Below are 16,134 nucleotides of genomic sequence, written 5' to 3'. Positions count from 1 at the left end.
CCTCAAGTTCTTTATGCAAAACTAGACAGACACCGACCAGTAAATCCGCCTTTAATTGGGGGGGTATATCGAGCCATGGGTGCCCTTATGTGAATGAAGGGCAGCAATAAAAACTTCCTGGCCACACCAGGGCTAGAGAGCCTTGCAAGGCAATGCGGCTCGCTGTGATAGCACCCTTGTGGTCTTCACCTCAGTGATGCAGGGAAGTGATCACCTGCTTTGCAGCTTATTTACTTAGAGCAACTCACAGCAACTCACAGTGATTTCTGAATATTGCTTAATAATCTTGCCTACCCTGACTGTTCTGTGGAGGCTTACCAAGGGCTACTGTCTTCATCAAAACAGCAGTTTTCTGTGGAAACTTAGCAAGAATTACTGTGTTTGGCAAAAATAAGAAACGTGTCCTTGGAAAGCAGATGGGTTCTAACTAGTTTAGTCTTTGTAGTGGCTGGATAGTCATGCATGGGCAGTAGAAACTGATATAGTGGTGCTTTTAGATAAGACAGAGGTGGTAAACCAGCTGGAACCACTCTTGTTGTTCAAGAAATTGGCTGAGAGGATCTGCACATGCTCGGTGGAAAAGTACAAGGTGAGGAAGACTGTGAGCCTTCCTCCAACAGGCCCAGAGATGCCCCCCAGGAGTCAATGGGCAAGGCGGAGAACATAAACTGCTGACACCAGGCTCTAGAACTAACCCAGCCTCACTTATGCGTATGGATATTTGTGCTATGTCATCCAATGAATATGTATATCCACACTCGATCAGTTTCTGGTCAAATGTGCAGTGGTTGTGCAAGCTTTGTGGAGAAATCCCCTTGCACCCTGGCACCGGAGTAGACATCCCTGCTGTATAACTGTTTGAGTTGTAGAGCCTGTGTCCGTGAATCAGAACCAGAAATCGGAGAGAAGGGCTTTGCAGGGAGATCAGTGTGGCACAGCCTGGTATTGGCACAGAGTCTGTGGTCTTCATTTTGGTTTGGGGTCTGTTTTCCCCTGTTGAAAAGATCCCGTCCTGCTCTAGACTGTGCATGTGTGCAGTGTGCTCCCTGCAGCTCCCTGCAGCACACACGCTCCGAGCCTCGGCCCCAGAAATCATGGATGTATTTTGCTGATCTCTTCATGAAAACTTTCATCGTAGACATCCAGCAGGGAAGAGGTCAGCCTAGTCCTTTTATATTCAAGAAAGCGGAAAGTAATTGAAACCAGAAGCTGGTGAACCCTAGGAGGAATGCAGCAATAAGCACAATTCCTTGTGTCAGAAAACAGCTGCAGTGATAATTTGTCTTAGTTGCAATTTGATGCACATATAATCTGCTTTATTCCAGGTGGTTTTACTACCTTTTGAAATAGCCGCTATAATGCAGAGCTGCAGTGCAGAAGAGGGTGTGACACCAGCCTCTGGCTTTCTTAGAGTGCTCATTTTCCAGGTAATATATATTTCTGAGAAAAAAACTAGCAAATTTACATACAAGCTCTGTAATTAGACCTTCATCTTCACTAGAGTAATTTCCAGTGCCCTGTAAGACCCGACTGGTTTTAGAAAGGCCCAGCAGCCCCATCCCTACTGGTGCTGCATCCATGGGCCAGCTCCTGTTGGGCTGTGCCTGCGCTGCTCCGGGTGCCTTGCAGCAGTGACGGGATGGGACCAGGTTGAAGTCTGACAGCTTCTCACCCAGTGATCTCTGCATTTGCACCACACCATTTCTTAACTTAGTTTATATTTTTTTCACATTTGAAAAGGTGTCTGTTAAAGGGAGCCATTGCTCTGAACATGGGTGTGCAGCTAAAACCTCGCTCCCAGGCCACCGGCACCCAAATTGAGTTGTGGTGGACCACAGTGACCTGGGTTCAGAGCAGCAAGCCCAAGACCTGAGCTCGTCTTGCTCGGACTGCTCAGCCCCAGAAGATGCAGCTTTGGGTTTTCCTGAGGGCTGGCAGGATCCTCCACAAGTGCAGAGGTGGCACTGGTGTGTGACCTGCCGTAGGGAATGGCTCTGTGGGTAGGAGACTGATCCTGCATGATCCTGGGGTTTAGATGAAATGGTTGAGCTGTCTTTCAGCCCAGGGAGTGCAACAAGAAGTGTCTCTCTACAGGAATAGGACCAAAACCCACACGTCCTGGGAGCAAGGTGTCCACCAGCTGCGCCCAGGAGCTCCCGAGCCGCAGCCAGGTTTCCTTCTGCCACCCCTGCTTCTGACACCGACTCTTAACACCTGTCTCCACTTCTGCTGGGAAGGTGAGGAACATCAGCCCAAAATCCCCAGGCTAAGAAGAGGTTTGATTTCGGGTCTCCAGTGTCCTGTCTGCTGGTCCTGCTGGGGGCAGCCAGAGCCGGTCAGAGGGGCTGAGCTCTGCTCAAGCTCTCCGAAGGCAGTGACAGGCTCTGGGACTGACACTCCAGGCTTGAGTGCTCAGCATTGGTTCTCAGCTCACGCTCAGTAGATCCCCCTTTCTTTTAGCAGACTTTGTGAACCATCCTCCTGAGGTGCTTAACGATCCTCTGCACAGCACAGGGAGCTTCATGTCCAGCCCCAAGAGTCTGGATTTCACCCTGGAATCCAGTACCCAGAAGCTGGCACCCAGATGTCCGCAGCCTGCTTTGAGTCTGGCCCAGTGCGGCGGGCGGAGGAAGCAAGCAGCCGATTCAATGTGAATGATAGAGCAAGCTTCTACTTTATTGAGAGAAATCACCCCTTCTATAAGCACTCTACAATAATCGTGCATACTGCTCAGGAATCTATTGGATACATGTAACAGGCTACATTATAATACCCCAGCCCCTTGTGGCATTTCAGACATGTCACAACATCTTCCCTCTTCTGAACCTGATTTTTCTCCCAGGGCCGTTCCTTTATCATACACAGGTCATAATGTACCTTAGTTTCTCTCTTTGTTAACATAACAGTCCTTTGTTAGCATAACTGTACCCTGTTTTTTTTCCTTCGTTTACCTCCGATGGCTGCAATCGGCTTCTGCAGAGACCCATGGCCTTGCTCTCTGCAAGCCGTTCTCCAGCAGCCCAGCCTCTGTCCCTTAGAGGAGACAAATTATTCCTGTGTGATCTCTGCAGAGTGGGAAAAATAGCCACTTTGCCAGAGTGAAATACGGTGTGTTTCTGAAGCAGTTGCTTTCTGAAAAACTTCAGACACGTGGAATAAAAGCAGTACTCTTTCTTGTGCTTGCTGAAATTTTGGAATTTCCTTGCTTGGGTTGAAAGACCTGCAGTGTCCTCCTCATTCAACTCTCATTGTCATTTATGAAAAGACGTTTAAGTTTTAGATGTATCATGGCACTTTGTGATTTTCACTTGCACGAACCTCTGTCATCCCTATTCATGCAGCTTGTCAGACATTCAAAGGCTCCAAGGAACAGACAAGTCTAAACAGAGCAAGGTTTGTTCACTTGTTTCTTGAGCCAGAAAAATCTAACGCGTGCTGCTCTTAAGAGCAAAGAAAAAAGGCCAGAGTCTAGATGTGCAGATTCATCTGCACTCCCCGAGCCTCTCAGCATTTGGGCTTTGCAGCGTAACAGACCCATCTCCGCCCTTGCTACGGGCTCCCTTCTGATCAGATTTTACAGCAACGATTATCTTGAGAAATGTTTTCGTGTAAGGATGGAGAACTGCTAGAAATAGGAGTGTGGCTGTTGTAGTGAAAAGTGGGGCCTTTTCACATCGCAGGCGCGTAACAGCAACGGCTGCTGTAGCGGGTTGCACGGTTCATGGACCAGAATGACTTATCTGAAGGGAATGAATGTGTATTTTTTTAGCTACGAGCCCTTGCTGGGCTGGGGAGAGCGGGCAATGAGGCTGCAGCTTGTGGACATACTGGACGGCCCGAGTCCGAGCATTTGAGACAACGGCTGCCTACAGATGGTTTTAAACAATCCGGTACGTTCTTGGTGCAGTGCCCAGCAGGAGAGCTTACCTGGGGCACTCCCAAGCTTTGAAGGCTTCACCTGTGATTGACATTTCCTCTTTTAAAAACCGGGTGCGAGACTGATGGCGAGGCGGGGGCTGGATGAACGCGGCCCTGGGAGAGCTTCTCCAGCCCCGTCCTGCCCCCGGGCCGCAGCGCTGCCCCCGGCGCTGCCCCCGCCTCAGCACGCGGGGGGTGCCTGTCCCTTTAAGAGCCGCGCGGGAGGGCAGCGCGGCCGCGCGGCGCGTGCGGAGCGGCGGCGGTTGGGCCGTTGGGCGCGCGGCGAGGCGAGGCGAGGCGGAGCGGGGCGGCGGCGGCGGCTCCCCGGGGCGGCGGCGGGACTCGCTCCTTCCTGCGCTCCCGGGCAGCGCCGCAGCCTTGTTCCGAGCGGGCGGGCGAGGCGGAGCGGCGCGGGGCCGGCCGGGCGCGCTGAGCGGGGCCCCGGCAGGAGCGGGAGATCGCGCGGGCCGGAGGTGACGGGGGCTGCCGCGGGCCGGGCCGGGCCGGGCGCTGAGGAGACCCTTGTGCCCCTGCAGGGAGCGGCGGAGGCGAGAGCGGCAGGAGCCGGGAAGGCGGCGGGAGAGCGGGGGAAGGCCGGGCCGCCGCGGTGGTGAGTGCGGGGAGTGCCGGGGCGGGCCCGGGGAATGCGGGTTTGTGGCGCCGGCCCCTCGGTTCGGGGGCGGCAGGGACCCCGCGGGGGGCGGGAGGGGCTGTGCTCGCCGCTGCCGCCGGAGTTGGGATCTCTCGGGGCGTTTGAGGGGCCGTTTCCCAGCCATCGGGGTCGGGAGGGGCTTTGCTCTTGCTTGTGGGGCGCTCTGGAGCCCCGTGCCCCTGGCTGCGGCGTGTTCTGGGAAGGAGGAGCCGGACCTGCGCCCCTCTCTGAGGGCGTTTGTCTTCCTCCGTAGGCTGCGAACCCCCAGAGCAGTTTCCACGCTTCGTAGCCTGGGGCGCGTTCCCTTCGGTGTCCGTCGGTGCTTTGTTGTGGTGGGAACTCGGGGCCAGAGGCGGGGGGGCAGCGGGCTCAGGTGGGGTCCTGGCCGCGGCGATGGTTCCTGGGCCTTGTCTGAGAGGTGCAGCCGAGGCGTCGTCTCCTTGCTGAGCAGAGAGACGCTCGCCTGCCTCTGCCGCCGAGGGGGTTTGCTTGTGGGGGTCCTGCGGGCCTTTCCTGCGGGCTTTCCCCAGACCGGGGCAGAGTACCTGCCCTTAGTTCAGGTCTTCGCCTCACCTAAAGCCCAGGTGCCTGTTTGGGGCACTCTGGCAGCCCCGGACACTGAAGCGGCACCTTTGGGGTTGCCCAGGGGCTCTGAGACACTGTGGGGTGAGAACTGCCAGCTGAAGGGCTGCTTGTGGCCGGTGACTGAACGGGAAGCTGCAGGCTCCTTGATAAAGAGGAGTCCTTTTTGGCTGGGTGAAGTGAACTCTTTTATCTCCTTGTCTGTCACCCGACGTGGCTGCCGCGGTGTGCCCGTGCGGTGCCCTCCGCCTGCCGCCACCTGGGCTGGCTGTCCCCAACGCGCCCTGGCTGAGCTCACAGGTGCTGCTGCTGACCCCCGGGCTTGTGTCGCAGGTCCCACGTAGTGGAGGATTTATTTCTTCGACGGATTACTTTCAGAGGACGCGGAAGGTGCAGAGGTGAACGCGACTTTTGGGAGAGAGCCTGGGTACCCTGAGGGCTGGGCCTGAGGGGGGCCAGGCTTGCCCCTGGTGTCAGCCCAGCCAAGTCAGCAGTGGGGTATCGGGGGGAACCACGGGGTGTGGCTGAAGAGGTGACCCCTGTCTGGCATGGCTGGGGGGGAGCCGGGCCAGGGGAGCGGGTGGATGGCGGGAGAAGAGCTTGCGGGTGCCCTGGGTGAGCTGGAGCAAAGCCGGGGGGCACGTCGTGCTGCAGCCCAGCCCTGGTGGGTGCTCTTGGGAGGAAGCGCCGCAGGAAGGACCCTCACCCAAAGCACCGGCCTGGGTGTTGCTGACGCTTCTCTCAGAGGCAGTAGGATCTCAGCAGAGGAATTGAGGCACGGGGGGTTTCCGGTGAGGGACACACCAGGAGGAGCTGGGCATGTGTTCTCCCATTGCTGAGGGGAAAAAAAGAAGAAAAAAAAGAAGGGAGACAAGCCCCCAAGCCTAGCTCCAAACCTCTTACCATGTGTGATTCTCTCCCTCACCCCCCCCAGAGCCACGCGCAGCCCAGACGCCCCTGCGCACCGCGGCCCCAACGTGGAGGAGGAAGGAGATCCCCTTTGACGAGGACATCAGCGACCTGATGGATGCCATGGGACTGGGCAGCAGCCCGGGAAGAGATGGCAAGAAGGCAAAAGAGTAAGGGCAGTGCAGGGGGGCGGGAATAAAGGAGGGGATGGCTTGTGTCTTGAGATGGTGCCACCATGGTGGGTGGGGGATGCTGAGCTTGTGCCTGTGGGTCTGCGCAAGGGGCAGGAGCAGCCTTGTGTGGCAGAGAAGAGCCAGAGCAGGCTGGCAAGGCTGTGTGAGGAGGAAGAGCCCTGCCTCTGGGAGAAACCCATCTGCCGCTGTGTCCCCAGCAGAGAGGAGGTCCGGCCAGCCCGCGCCATGCTGGACGAGTTGCTGGGACGAGGCTCCGCGTCCAGAATCCTGGAAGAGCCCGGCCTGGGAGAGCGCCGGGAGGTCACACAGAAGTACCACCAGAAGCAGCCGGGTGAGCAGAGCCAGGGATGCTGGGACGGGCTGCAGAGGTGGCAGCACTGGCTTGGGCGAGCGAGCTCGATTTCTACTGCCCTTGCAGGGGAAATGCCCTTTGCGCCCTTGCGGCAGCTTGGCAGCCTTTGCACAGGGTCTGTAACTCGGCTGCCTTTGGCCGTGGGCTGAGTTCCAACAAAAGTTTTCCCCAGCCGTGCTGAGGAGACCCCTTGCTGTCCGGTTTCTGGGCACGAGGTTTCCAGCGGTGTTTTCCCGGAGGCAGCAACATCAGTGGGAATTGCAGGGCGGGAGGAGGAGGAGGAGGGCTGGAGCCTTTGCAGCCGGCTGCTCCTCTGGGTGCTGAGTCAAGGCCACTTGTCTGAACAGAGAAGGAAGAGGGTTGGCGCAAGGAGGATTATGTGTTTGGAGCTTACCAGCCCTCAGTGGCCTCCACAGCCAAGGGCCAGCCGGCAAGAAGGCAGCCTGTGAGGTATTGTGCTCTCTGTGTCTGTAGCTCCAGGCACCGGCCACGCTGCCCCCGCAGCGGAGCGGGCAGGGTCCCCGGTGTCCCCTCGCAGGCAGGGATGCAGCTGCTTCTCCTCACAGCAGGTTTTCAGCCGAGAAGAACGGTGAAGTTAAAGCAGAGCCCCTCTCCAAAGCTCCCCCGTTAGCCAGCCAGAGGCCCGTGCAGGGCCGCAGGAATCGAGGTGACTGGCGGGGCTTGAAAGACGAAGACTTTCTGGATTTGGAGCTGTCATCTCCACCGAAGGCCAGTCCTGCAGCAGCTGGGCGGCCTGGCCCCGCCAGACAGCTCCCGGCTGGAGAGGAGGCAGCTGCTAAACCTGCCCCAGTGGAGGAGGAGGAGGACTGGCTGAGCGCTGCCTTATCCCGCAAAAAGGCCCAAGCGCAGGCTCAGCCGTCGGAGGCAGCACAGCGGGATCCCTCCGGAGATGCCAGCGCCCCAGGTGCGTTTTGTGTGGTTGTCGAGTTTGGGCAGCAGAATGCAGAGAGGGTCCCCCCCGGCCCTGCAAGAACGACCAGCCACAAAAAGGCCAGAGCCGCAGCATCGCCCTTGTCCATGCGAGCGCTGCCCGGGCTTTGCCCAGCCGTTGCTGGAGGGGGCTGCCAGGCTGCAGGATGCCACCATGCCCGTGTTGTGGCGTGGTGGGGACACGGTGCCGGGGCACACTGAGCTCCACAGTGCTGCCTGTGGGGTTTCAGGGGGCTGCTGGGGACTTGCTCTCTCGGAGAAATGGGTGGGCCTAAGTTCGTGCTGTCCCTTCTCTCTCCCTCTTCCCTCCTGCTGCCCCAACCCTCGTGCCACTAGCGCTGTGTGCTGGCAGACCCCCTCCTGCCCTAGGCTGAGGCTGAGCGCCACTCGAGAGGCCACTGAAAGTGGCTGAGGGGACCCAGCCTCCTCCCTAGTTGATGGAGGAGGAGGAGGAGCTGTGCTTTTCCCCCAGACTTACTCTGCAGAGCGGAGTCCCCACCACTGTGCGTGGGGTGGGGTAGGAATGCGGGTCTGGATGAGCCTATCTGAGCCTCTGTCCCCATCCCCAGCTGCCAGAGTGTAGCAGGACCCTTCTCGCTCTGCCAAGGAGAGCCAGGCCCTCATCCTTGTGGGAGGGAGTGGTTGCCCTTGGCCTGTCTGAATCACAGACTTGTTCCCTTTTCAGTCCCTGCAGCCTTGTTCCCGGGAGAGCAGGAGACACAGGGCCCTGCCCCGCTGGCTCAGGTAGGTGTGCTGGGCCTGTGCCCCCGAGAGGTGCAGGATCGGGGTGGTGATCGTGAGCCCTCCCGTGCCAGCTCAGGGTCACCCAGCCCTGTCTGTGCTCCCTGGGCAGGGGGATGGCTGTGCCCTGCTTTGCATCCCTGGGAGCCTGTGTTGATGCAGGCCAAGGCTTTGGAGAGCCCCGAGATGCCCCGAGTTGTATTTGTGAGGCCAAAGCGTGTGTGCTGTGGCTGCTTTGTAAATCGTGTGCATTGCAGCCCTGCATTGCCTGCGCAGTGTTGAGAGAGCTCCCCAGGCACAGGCCGGGCAGAGCTGCCCACGGGGCACGTGCCTGCCTTTAGGGGCTGATGGCCACAGCACAAAGCCCCGGATGCTGAAGGGCCTGTGTCTTTTATCTGTGTCCCTGCAGGCAGAGTCTCCAGGCCTGGGCTTGCTGCATGAGAGGAAGCTGGGGGCTCCCGCGGCCCAGCTCCACGAGGGCTGTCGGGCAGCGCTGTTCCGTGCCCAGGCCCGCGTAGCAGAGTTGGAGAGCCAGGTGAGCCCCATGGCCTGCTGGATGGGGGAGCAGGAGCCACGCCTGCTCCCAGTGGCATCAGGGGCACAGGCAGAGTGGAGGAAGCTGCCCGTCCAGAGAAGGCTGCGGCCAGCAAGTGCTGCTGTGGGGTCTCTGTCCCTTGGGCAGCACAAGGACCTTCTCCCCGGGTGCCCGGCAGGTGCAGACATTGGAGCTGGCACGGGCTCAGGACAAACTCTTGTTGGAGATCCTCCGGCAGCGGCACCAGGAGGACCTGGATCTCCTCGACAGCACCCACAGGTACCCGCAGGCGAGAGCACGTGCTCCCTTCCTTTGAACGGGCCTTGCCTACAGCCCTGTCCCTCTCCCCGGGGGGGGGAGCGCTGGGGCGCTGCCCAGATCCGTCCCTGGGGCGGGCAGGCCCAGAGCTGTGTGGGTGTGGAGCTGGTGTGGGCAGAGAGGAGCCCCACAGATGAGCCAAGGGCAGGGTTTGCTCTCACCCACCCTGTCCTGTGGGGCAGAAGGAGGAGGAGCTGTTCCCAGGGCCAGCATGTCCCCAGGCAGGGCTCAGGCTGCGGAGAGCCACGTGTTTCCCCGCACCCCCAGCGCCGCCGCTCTGCTCTGAAATCCCCGTGTGAGCTGTGGGTGGAGAGGGCCGACTGCTGCCCTGAAGGTAACACTTCTTCCTACCTGAAGGTAACACTTCTTCTTCCTGCGGGCAGGAGCCAGGCGAAGATGTTAGAGGAGACCTGCAGGCAGCGAGAGCAGAGGCTGCGGCAGGAGAAGGAGCAGCTGGTGGCTCAGCTCCAGGGGCAGAGGCAGGAGGCGGAGCGGGAGCGGGCAGAGCTGCTGGCACAGCACTTGGCCGAGCTGGAGCGTCTGCGAGAGCTGCAGAGGTGAGAGTGGCACGAGCAGCGCAGGTGTGGGGCCGGTGCTGCTGGTTGTGGCAGAGGAACTGGGGAGTGGTTTGGGGCCAGGGTGACAGGAGCCTCCACAAGCACTGGGCTGTGGGCAGTTGGTGGCGTTTGGAATGGGGATTTGCTTTGTAGCCGGATAGAGGGAGACGTGGCTGGAGACGTCCTTTCCGAGTGAACGCGCTGTATTGTGCAAGATGCTGAGCCCAGTGTTTTATCTCCCCCAACCCCCTTTTATCCCGGTCAGTGAGTCACTGCTGCCCACACACTGGGGGTCAATGAGAAATCAGTTTCTAGTGGAGAAGCCCGTTCTCTTCCAGCTGTGGTCCGTGCCCAGTGCGGATGCCTGTCGGTGGGTGCCCGGGGACAGAGCCCCGTGCCAGCTCAGCTCCTGGGACCTGGTTCCCAGGCCCTTGACCAAGCCTCGTCCCCACTGCCTGTCCTGGGGAGCCCCAGTTTGTAACAGCCCGTGGTGGGCTCCTTGCCCGTGTCCTGCAGGGTGTCTGTGCAGGAGCTGCGCAGAGAGCACGAGCAGCAGCTCCAGCAGCTGAAGCGTCTGAAGGACCAGGAGGTTGAGGCGGTGACCAGCGCCACTTCGCACACCAGGTACCGATGGCTGCCATTGTGTCCCTGCGTTGGTCCCTGGCCGCGGTGTTCCCTGTGCTCCAGGGAAGCAGCCTTGGACCGTGGCACCAGAGGCCACCCCCTCTCCCAGGCCCTGCCTCCAGGGACGCTGAGCTCTGCTGATGCAGGAATACTGCTCTGCTCTGCCCCAGAAGGGTTCGGGGCAGGGCTGCCCGGCCCTTGGCCCACCACACGTCCCCCTCTCCATCGTGGGGAGATGAGGTGTGTCCCCCCGGGGTGACCCTCCCCTCGCTGCTCTCTGCAGGACTCTGAACGGTGTGGTGGATCAGGTGGAGAAATTCTGCGGCACCCTCTGTGATGTTTTACGGAAGGTGGAGGCCACACAGCAGACGACCTCCCAGGAGCTGGCCATGGGGACACAGAAGCAGGAGAAGTGTCTCCAGGGTATGTCTGCCATTCCTCTGCGCCAAAATGGCCACGGGGTCCCCGCCGGGGCTGGGGACACCCATGAAATGGGGAGAAGGTGCTCCGAGTCAGGCTGAGGCCTGGATCCAAGGCTGGCAGAGCCTTGCCTGCCTCGGTCACTGGGCTTCTCAGGGTCTTTCCTTTCCAACATGGTGTCCTGGGGGATGTGCCGAAGGTGCTGAGCACAAGCGCGTGCAGTTCTTCTGTGAATACGGGGTAGACAGAGTGGGACTTCCCTCTTCGTGCTGCTCACGGCCCCGCTGCTGCCTCTCCCCAGAGCTCCAGGACAGCCTGTGTCAGCAGCAGAGGGAGGCGGAGGAGGATGGGTGCCGGTTCCGGGAGATGGTGGCTAAACTGGAGGCCAGGCTGGATGAGCAGACTCGGCTGCTGGAGGTGAGCCCGCCCTGTGCCCTCTGCCCAGCTCAGCCCTCCTGTCTGGGGATGGGCCGTGGGTCTTGCCCACTGGCGGTCCCTGGGCTGGAGCCTGCGAGTGGCATCTGTGTCTCCTCTGTGTCTGAACCCAGGAGCACCAGAGGTTGCTGGCGGAGCGCTCCAAAGTGGAATCGCTGGAGGAGGCGCAACAAGCGATGACCCGGCAGCTCTTGGAGCGAGTGGAGCTGGAGAAGGCGAAGGTGAGGTGGGGCGGAGATTTCCAGGTGCTTTTCTCAGGTCCTGTGAGTCTGAGCGGGGCTGCGCTGCGGCGTGTGGTAGAGGAAAGAGCTGGGTGCTGGGCTGCAGCGTCCTTCCTCTGCCTCCTCAATCCCACACCCAGTTGTGTGGCGAATCGCCCTCAGATCCAGCCTCTGGCACACGGGTGCGAGAGGCTGCCGTGTGCGTGCACGGTGCTGCAGCTTCTGGAGGAGCGTGGGGCCAGAGCTTTCCGCGCAGGGTTCCTGCCAGGCGCCGGGGGCTTGAAGCAACCTCTGGGTGTTGGCCGAGGTTCAGTGGCAGAGGTGGGTTTAAAGGAGAAAAACGTTCCAGCAACTGGGACTTAGTGCTTTCTCTCTTCCTCTCTGGCGACGTCTCCAGAGCGCGTTGCTGCAGGAGCGGCTGGCGGTGACGCGGCAGCACGCGGGGGAGCTGCAGAAGCTGGCGGCCGAGCGGGCTGAATTTGACGCCCAGCAGCAGCCACTGAGCAAGGAGCAGGCCACGGCCCGAGCGCTGCCCGTGGCCTCCCAGGGAGAGGGCCCCGAGAGGAGCCTGGCCAAGGTACCGCAGCAGAGCCCCTGCCCATGGCCTCCAGCACCCGCTTGGCAGGCTGCCGGGTGGGTCCTGCCTACAGGGGAGTCGTCGAGTTGTTGGAGGCAGAGACATCGCTTGGGGTGGTGAGAATGAGGCTGTTCCGGGAAGAGCCCGAGGCCGGGGGGTGAGGGTGCTGCTGGAGTAGCTAGTGGAGTTGCTCTGCGCCCCAGAGGGGCACACACGAGAAGCTCATCCGGGGCAGATGTTTCCCGTCTCTTGGAAAGACACGAGAGAGCATCCAGGACGGATCAGGTCATGCGCTGGTTTCCCCTGTGCCCATCCTAGGAGTGGGCCAAGGTGAAGATGTGGGCCCACACGCTGAGAGCCCGGGAGGAGCAGCTGGCGAGGGAGAAAGAGCTGCAGGACAAGCTCTGCCAGGAGCTGAAGGCAGAGAGGGAGAATGTGAGCGAGGCTGCACTGCGCATCCGGCTGCAGGAGGAGGAGATGAGAAGAATGACCAAGGTAAGCGGAGCGTCTGCGCTGCCGTTGCCAGCTGCGCACGGGCTGGCAGCAAAGCTGGGCTTCCACTGCCCTCCCAGAGCAGGGAGGGAAAGCCTGTCCTGGAAGGGGAAGGAGGGGACGCCTGAAGGAGTCCTGCTGGGCCCAGGGCAGCGAGGGTCCCTGTCCCCAGCCTCCCCAGCCGCTCTGCCTTGCAGCTCTCCTCCCAGAAGTACGAGGAAGGGCAGCGGGCCCTGCAGGAGGCACTCAGGGCCGAGTCGCAGGACCAGTCCAGGCTGCAGGCCCTGCAGTGGCAGTTGGAGCAGTTCAGGCAGCAGGAAGAGTGTCTGCAGCAGGCAAGTACCCCCTCGGCTTCCCTTCTGGGCCTGGGGCCGCCGTGCCAAGGGCCCGAACCTTTGCCGACATCTTCTCTCTCTCCCTTTCTCCCCGGGACGGGGCAGGGTCGGCTGAGCATGGCTAAGCAGATGAGCCGACTTGAGCAGCTGCGCCAGGAGGTGTCCAACCGCCCCACGATGGTGCGGCCCGCAAGGCAGGACTCGAGTGCCCCTCTGACAGGCTCCTCCAGTGTGCCGGGTAAGGCTCCGTGCTTGCTGCTGGTGGGGAGGGACGTATTGTACTCCCCTTCTTGGGAGGCTTGGGCTGCTCCTGGGGGCTGTTTTAGTTCCCCTGCGTATCAGCCTCAGACGGGAGGAGTTGGCCTCCTCGTCTTGTGAAGGAGCTCAGCGAAGCTCTGAGCCAGGGCAGTGCCAGGAGAGGGCAGAGGGGCCAGGAAGGGAGAGGCTGGTGGTGGGTTAAAGCCCGTTTGCCCTGGGAGCGCGGGGAGGACCCTGCTGCAGGGACCCGCAGGCAGCACCCGAAGGGATGCTGTGTTGTCTCCATCTGCGGATCCTCTGATGGTGGCAGCACCACACAATCAGGCTTCTGTTCCATAGGGAGCCTGGGAGGTGTCGAGGCGCTCCAGGCCGCTCTCGAGAAACTCGTGGCCACTGCCAGCTCTGCCGAGCTCAGTGCCACGGTGGCGATGATGAAGTTCCGGGTCCTGCAGGTGAGGTGGTGGGCGACTGGGGTGGGAAGGGGCTTCAAACGTGCTGGGTGGGAGCAGGGCTGGGTGAAACCTGATTTGAGCCTGGTGGGAGACAGCCCAGGCTGTGGCTAAGATCATTACTGAGCTGTGGGGCTGGGCGGGCTTGTAGAAGACCCGGGCACCTAGAGGAGGGATGGCAGAAGCAAGGACGGGTGGCTCCTCACAGCTGGTCTCAGGCTGATGGACAAGGTCCTCGGCACTGTGGGGTCGCACTTGTCCTCGCCGTGTCCCTGGCTGGGAGGAGCCAGCTGGCCTCTGGCTTCATGATGTCCCTGTCCTCTCCCGTCGGCCCCCCGATTCCCTGCTGGGTCCTTCCCCAGGCGGGGCTGCTCTTTGAGGCTTCCGCTGTGGGTCTTGCTCAGAGCGTGAGGTTGTGGGCTCGGGGCGGGGGGAGCCCCCACACCCCAGGGGGTGCCACGGGTGGTACCTGCCCACTGCTGACTGCAGGAGGGAGGGTTTGGGATGCTTCCCTCCCTCCCTCCTGAGTGACAGCCAGGACTGTCAGCCCCCTTCTGTGGCACCCTCTGATACCTCTTCCATCCATCCCTCTCTTTTCTCTTCCCTTCCCCTTTGCCCCCTTCCCCTCTCAGAACCGCGCTTACTTAGACGAGGAGCAGCTCTTCCTGGAGTCCCTGAAGAAAGCGCCCTACAACACCGCTTCTGTGCGAGGCTGAAGTGGTGACGCCCCTTGGGTTCCCTTCCAGGACACTCCAAAGTTAGTTTCATTGCCACATTAATTAATCGGTTGTTCGCTGTGCCAGGTTGTCCGCTATTTCATCGTCAGCACAATCCCAGACCTTTTCTTTATGTTCCAGGGTGTTCCACTTCTTTTCTAGGGTTTGGAGATCAAAGTCTATCCTTGATGAATTTCTCGTCACTAGTGCAGGTTGTCTTGACCATGCTTCAAAGTCCCACTTGCCTGAGCTTCCCACCCTCATACTTGTTCCCGTGGGGGCGGTACCTGTAGCCACTGGCATGATCCTTCACCACGGCTACGAGCAGATGTGAAGTGGCCTGTGTCAAGAGCCGCAGTTTGTTTGGCCTCCATTTCTCTTGCCAGTCAGAGAGGGACCTGCGGCTGTTGACTGCCAGCCGCCGAGGAAAGTGGCTGAGCGGGAGCTCCTGGATGCCGCTGAACGTGTGCGGCTCCTCCGCAGCCAGGGAGTTTGCTTTGCTCAGACAGACCTGTGTTTGGTCTAGAGATGCACAGAGCAAGAACAAATAGTAATTCATAGTCTTTCTGTGTAAGAGACTCAGAGCCTCTCTTTTTCTCCTTTATAGAACAGCAGCCTTTTCAATACAAAGCAGCAGCAGCCCGAACCTGAGATGGCACAAGTCCAAACTGAGATAGAAGATATTACTAATGCAGCAAGAGATGCTGAAAAAGAGCAAAGGCGACAATCACAGATGTGAGAATGTTAATGTGTTCTTCTCTTTGGATTTCCAGGGCTTCCCAGCTCCATTGCTGCAGAGTTAATGTAAATAGTGTTGCCACAAGTTGGACAAAGAAACACTCTGTGGGCCTGGTTGAAGAGGCTACATGTTGGAGGAGGATTAGAGCAACACAGAACTTTGCTGCAGTTGCATGAGTTATTGGGGCTGTTGTCATAATGAACTAAACCCCCATCGCTTTCATCGCTGTTGCATGAAAATGTAAAACAGAATAAAATCCTCTGGTGCTGTAACCAGTAGTGTCTAATGTATTTAAATATACTTCTATTTTCAAAATCCTATTTCAGAATGTTTCAAATGGAATTGTGAGTTTCCATTCAAAATTGGTGCTATATCCTCCTGTGCAAGGCCAGTGAAGCTGAGCCAGGCACTAGGGCTGTTGTATTGTGGAAGCCAACCTGCTACTGCTTTGGGATGCACGGGATCAGAGCAAAATCTTCACACTTAAAAACATTATTTGAAGTTAAGATAGAAGGAAAACTTCTCCACTTGCTCATGAAAATTAAAGAAAGACTAGATCATTTGTATTCTGTTTGAAGAAGAGAGGGCATTACGGTGAATTATGTGCGTGTGCATCTAAATTTTCTAATGCCCTTTTTTTTCTTCTCACATTTTTCAATTTAGACTTTCTCGGGTATTTTGTTCCCAAAGCACTTTGTTGGATTTTATATTATTTGTAAGTGATGTCACTCAATATTTCACCAAAACGCTTCATTTGATCACGTAGGAAGGAAACGTTTGAGAGCAAAATAAGACAAATCTAGGATCTAAATAGATTGTTTTAAATTATGTTCTGCCTTGTGCTACTGTCCATCTGGGCTCGTGTGGCAATACCAGGGCCTGCAGTAAGACACAGCACCCAGCCTCCATCACCCTCCACGTGTGCTGTGGGGAGAAGCCTTTCAGCTGTGCCATGCCCTGCTCCTAAGCTTCGTCGATAAAGTGCAGATGAAAATCAAATCCTAGAACCGGCTGAGGCCAACTGGAGGAGTTTCACTGAGGCCAGAGGCTGGGTTCTGCCCTTGGGCCACAACGCCCCCCAGCAGCGCTACAGGCCTGGGGAGGAGCGGCTGGAGAGCTGCCGGTCAGAGAGGGACCTGGGGGGTGATAATGAGCCAGC

The 16,134-nt window shown here is 59.0% G+C and overlaps 1 protein-coding gene across 1 annotated transcript; it reads left to right on the top strand.

The window, feature by feature from the left end:
• Window positions 1–6,076: 6,076 nt before the first annotated feature.
• On the top strand, window positions 6,077–15,181 carry LOC141966231 (fas-binding factor 1 homolog; the record flags this gene model as incomplete). The annotated part of the gene is made up of 19 exons (XM_074918661.1): window positions 6,077–6,231; window positions 6,453–6,586; window positions 6,955–7,057; window positions 7,174–7,618; window positions 8,282–8,302; window positions 8,709–8,834; window positions 9,013–9,113; window positions 9,536–9,709; window positions 10,226–10,333; window positions 10,617–10,756; window positions 11,055–11,170; window positions 11,302–11,409; window positions 11,807–11,986; window positions 12,305–12,481; window positions 12,676–12,813; window positions 12,919–13,051; window positions 13,411–13,523; window positions 14,153–14,277; window positions 15,010–15,181. Coding segments are annotated over 18 exons (2,556 nt in total), but the record flags the coding sequence as incomplete, so codon positions are not given.
• Window positions 15,182–16,134: the final 953 nt, after the last annotated feature.

The sequence above is a fragment of the Athene noctua genome, chromosome 14 (genome assembly GCF_965140245.1).
Source record: "Athene noctua chromosome 14, bAthNoc1.hap1.1, whole genome shotgun sequence".
Taxonomy (NCBI): Eukaryota; Metazoa; Chordata; class Aves; order Strigiformes; family Strigidae; genus Athene; species Athene noctua.
This window is presented reverse-complemented; position numbering and strand designations above follow the sequence as displayed.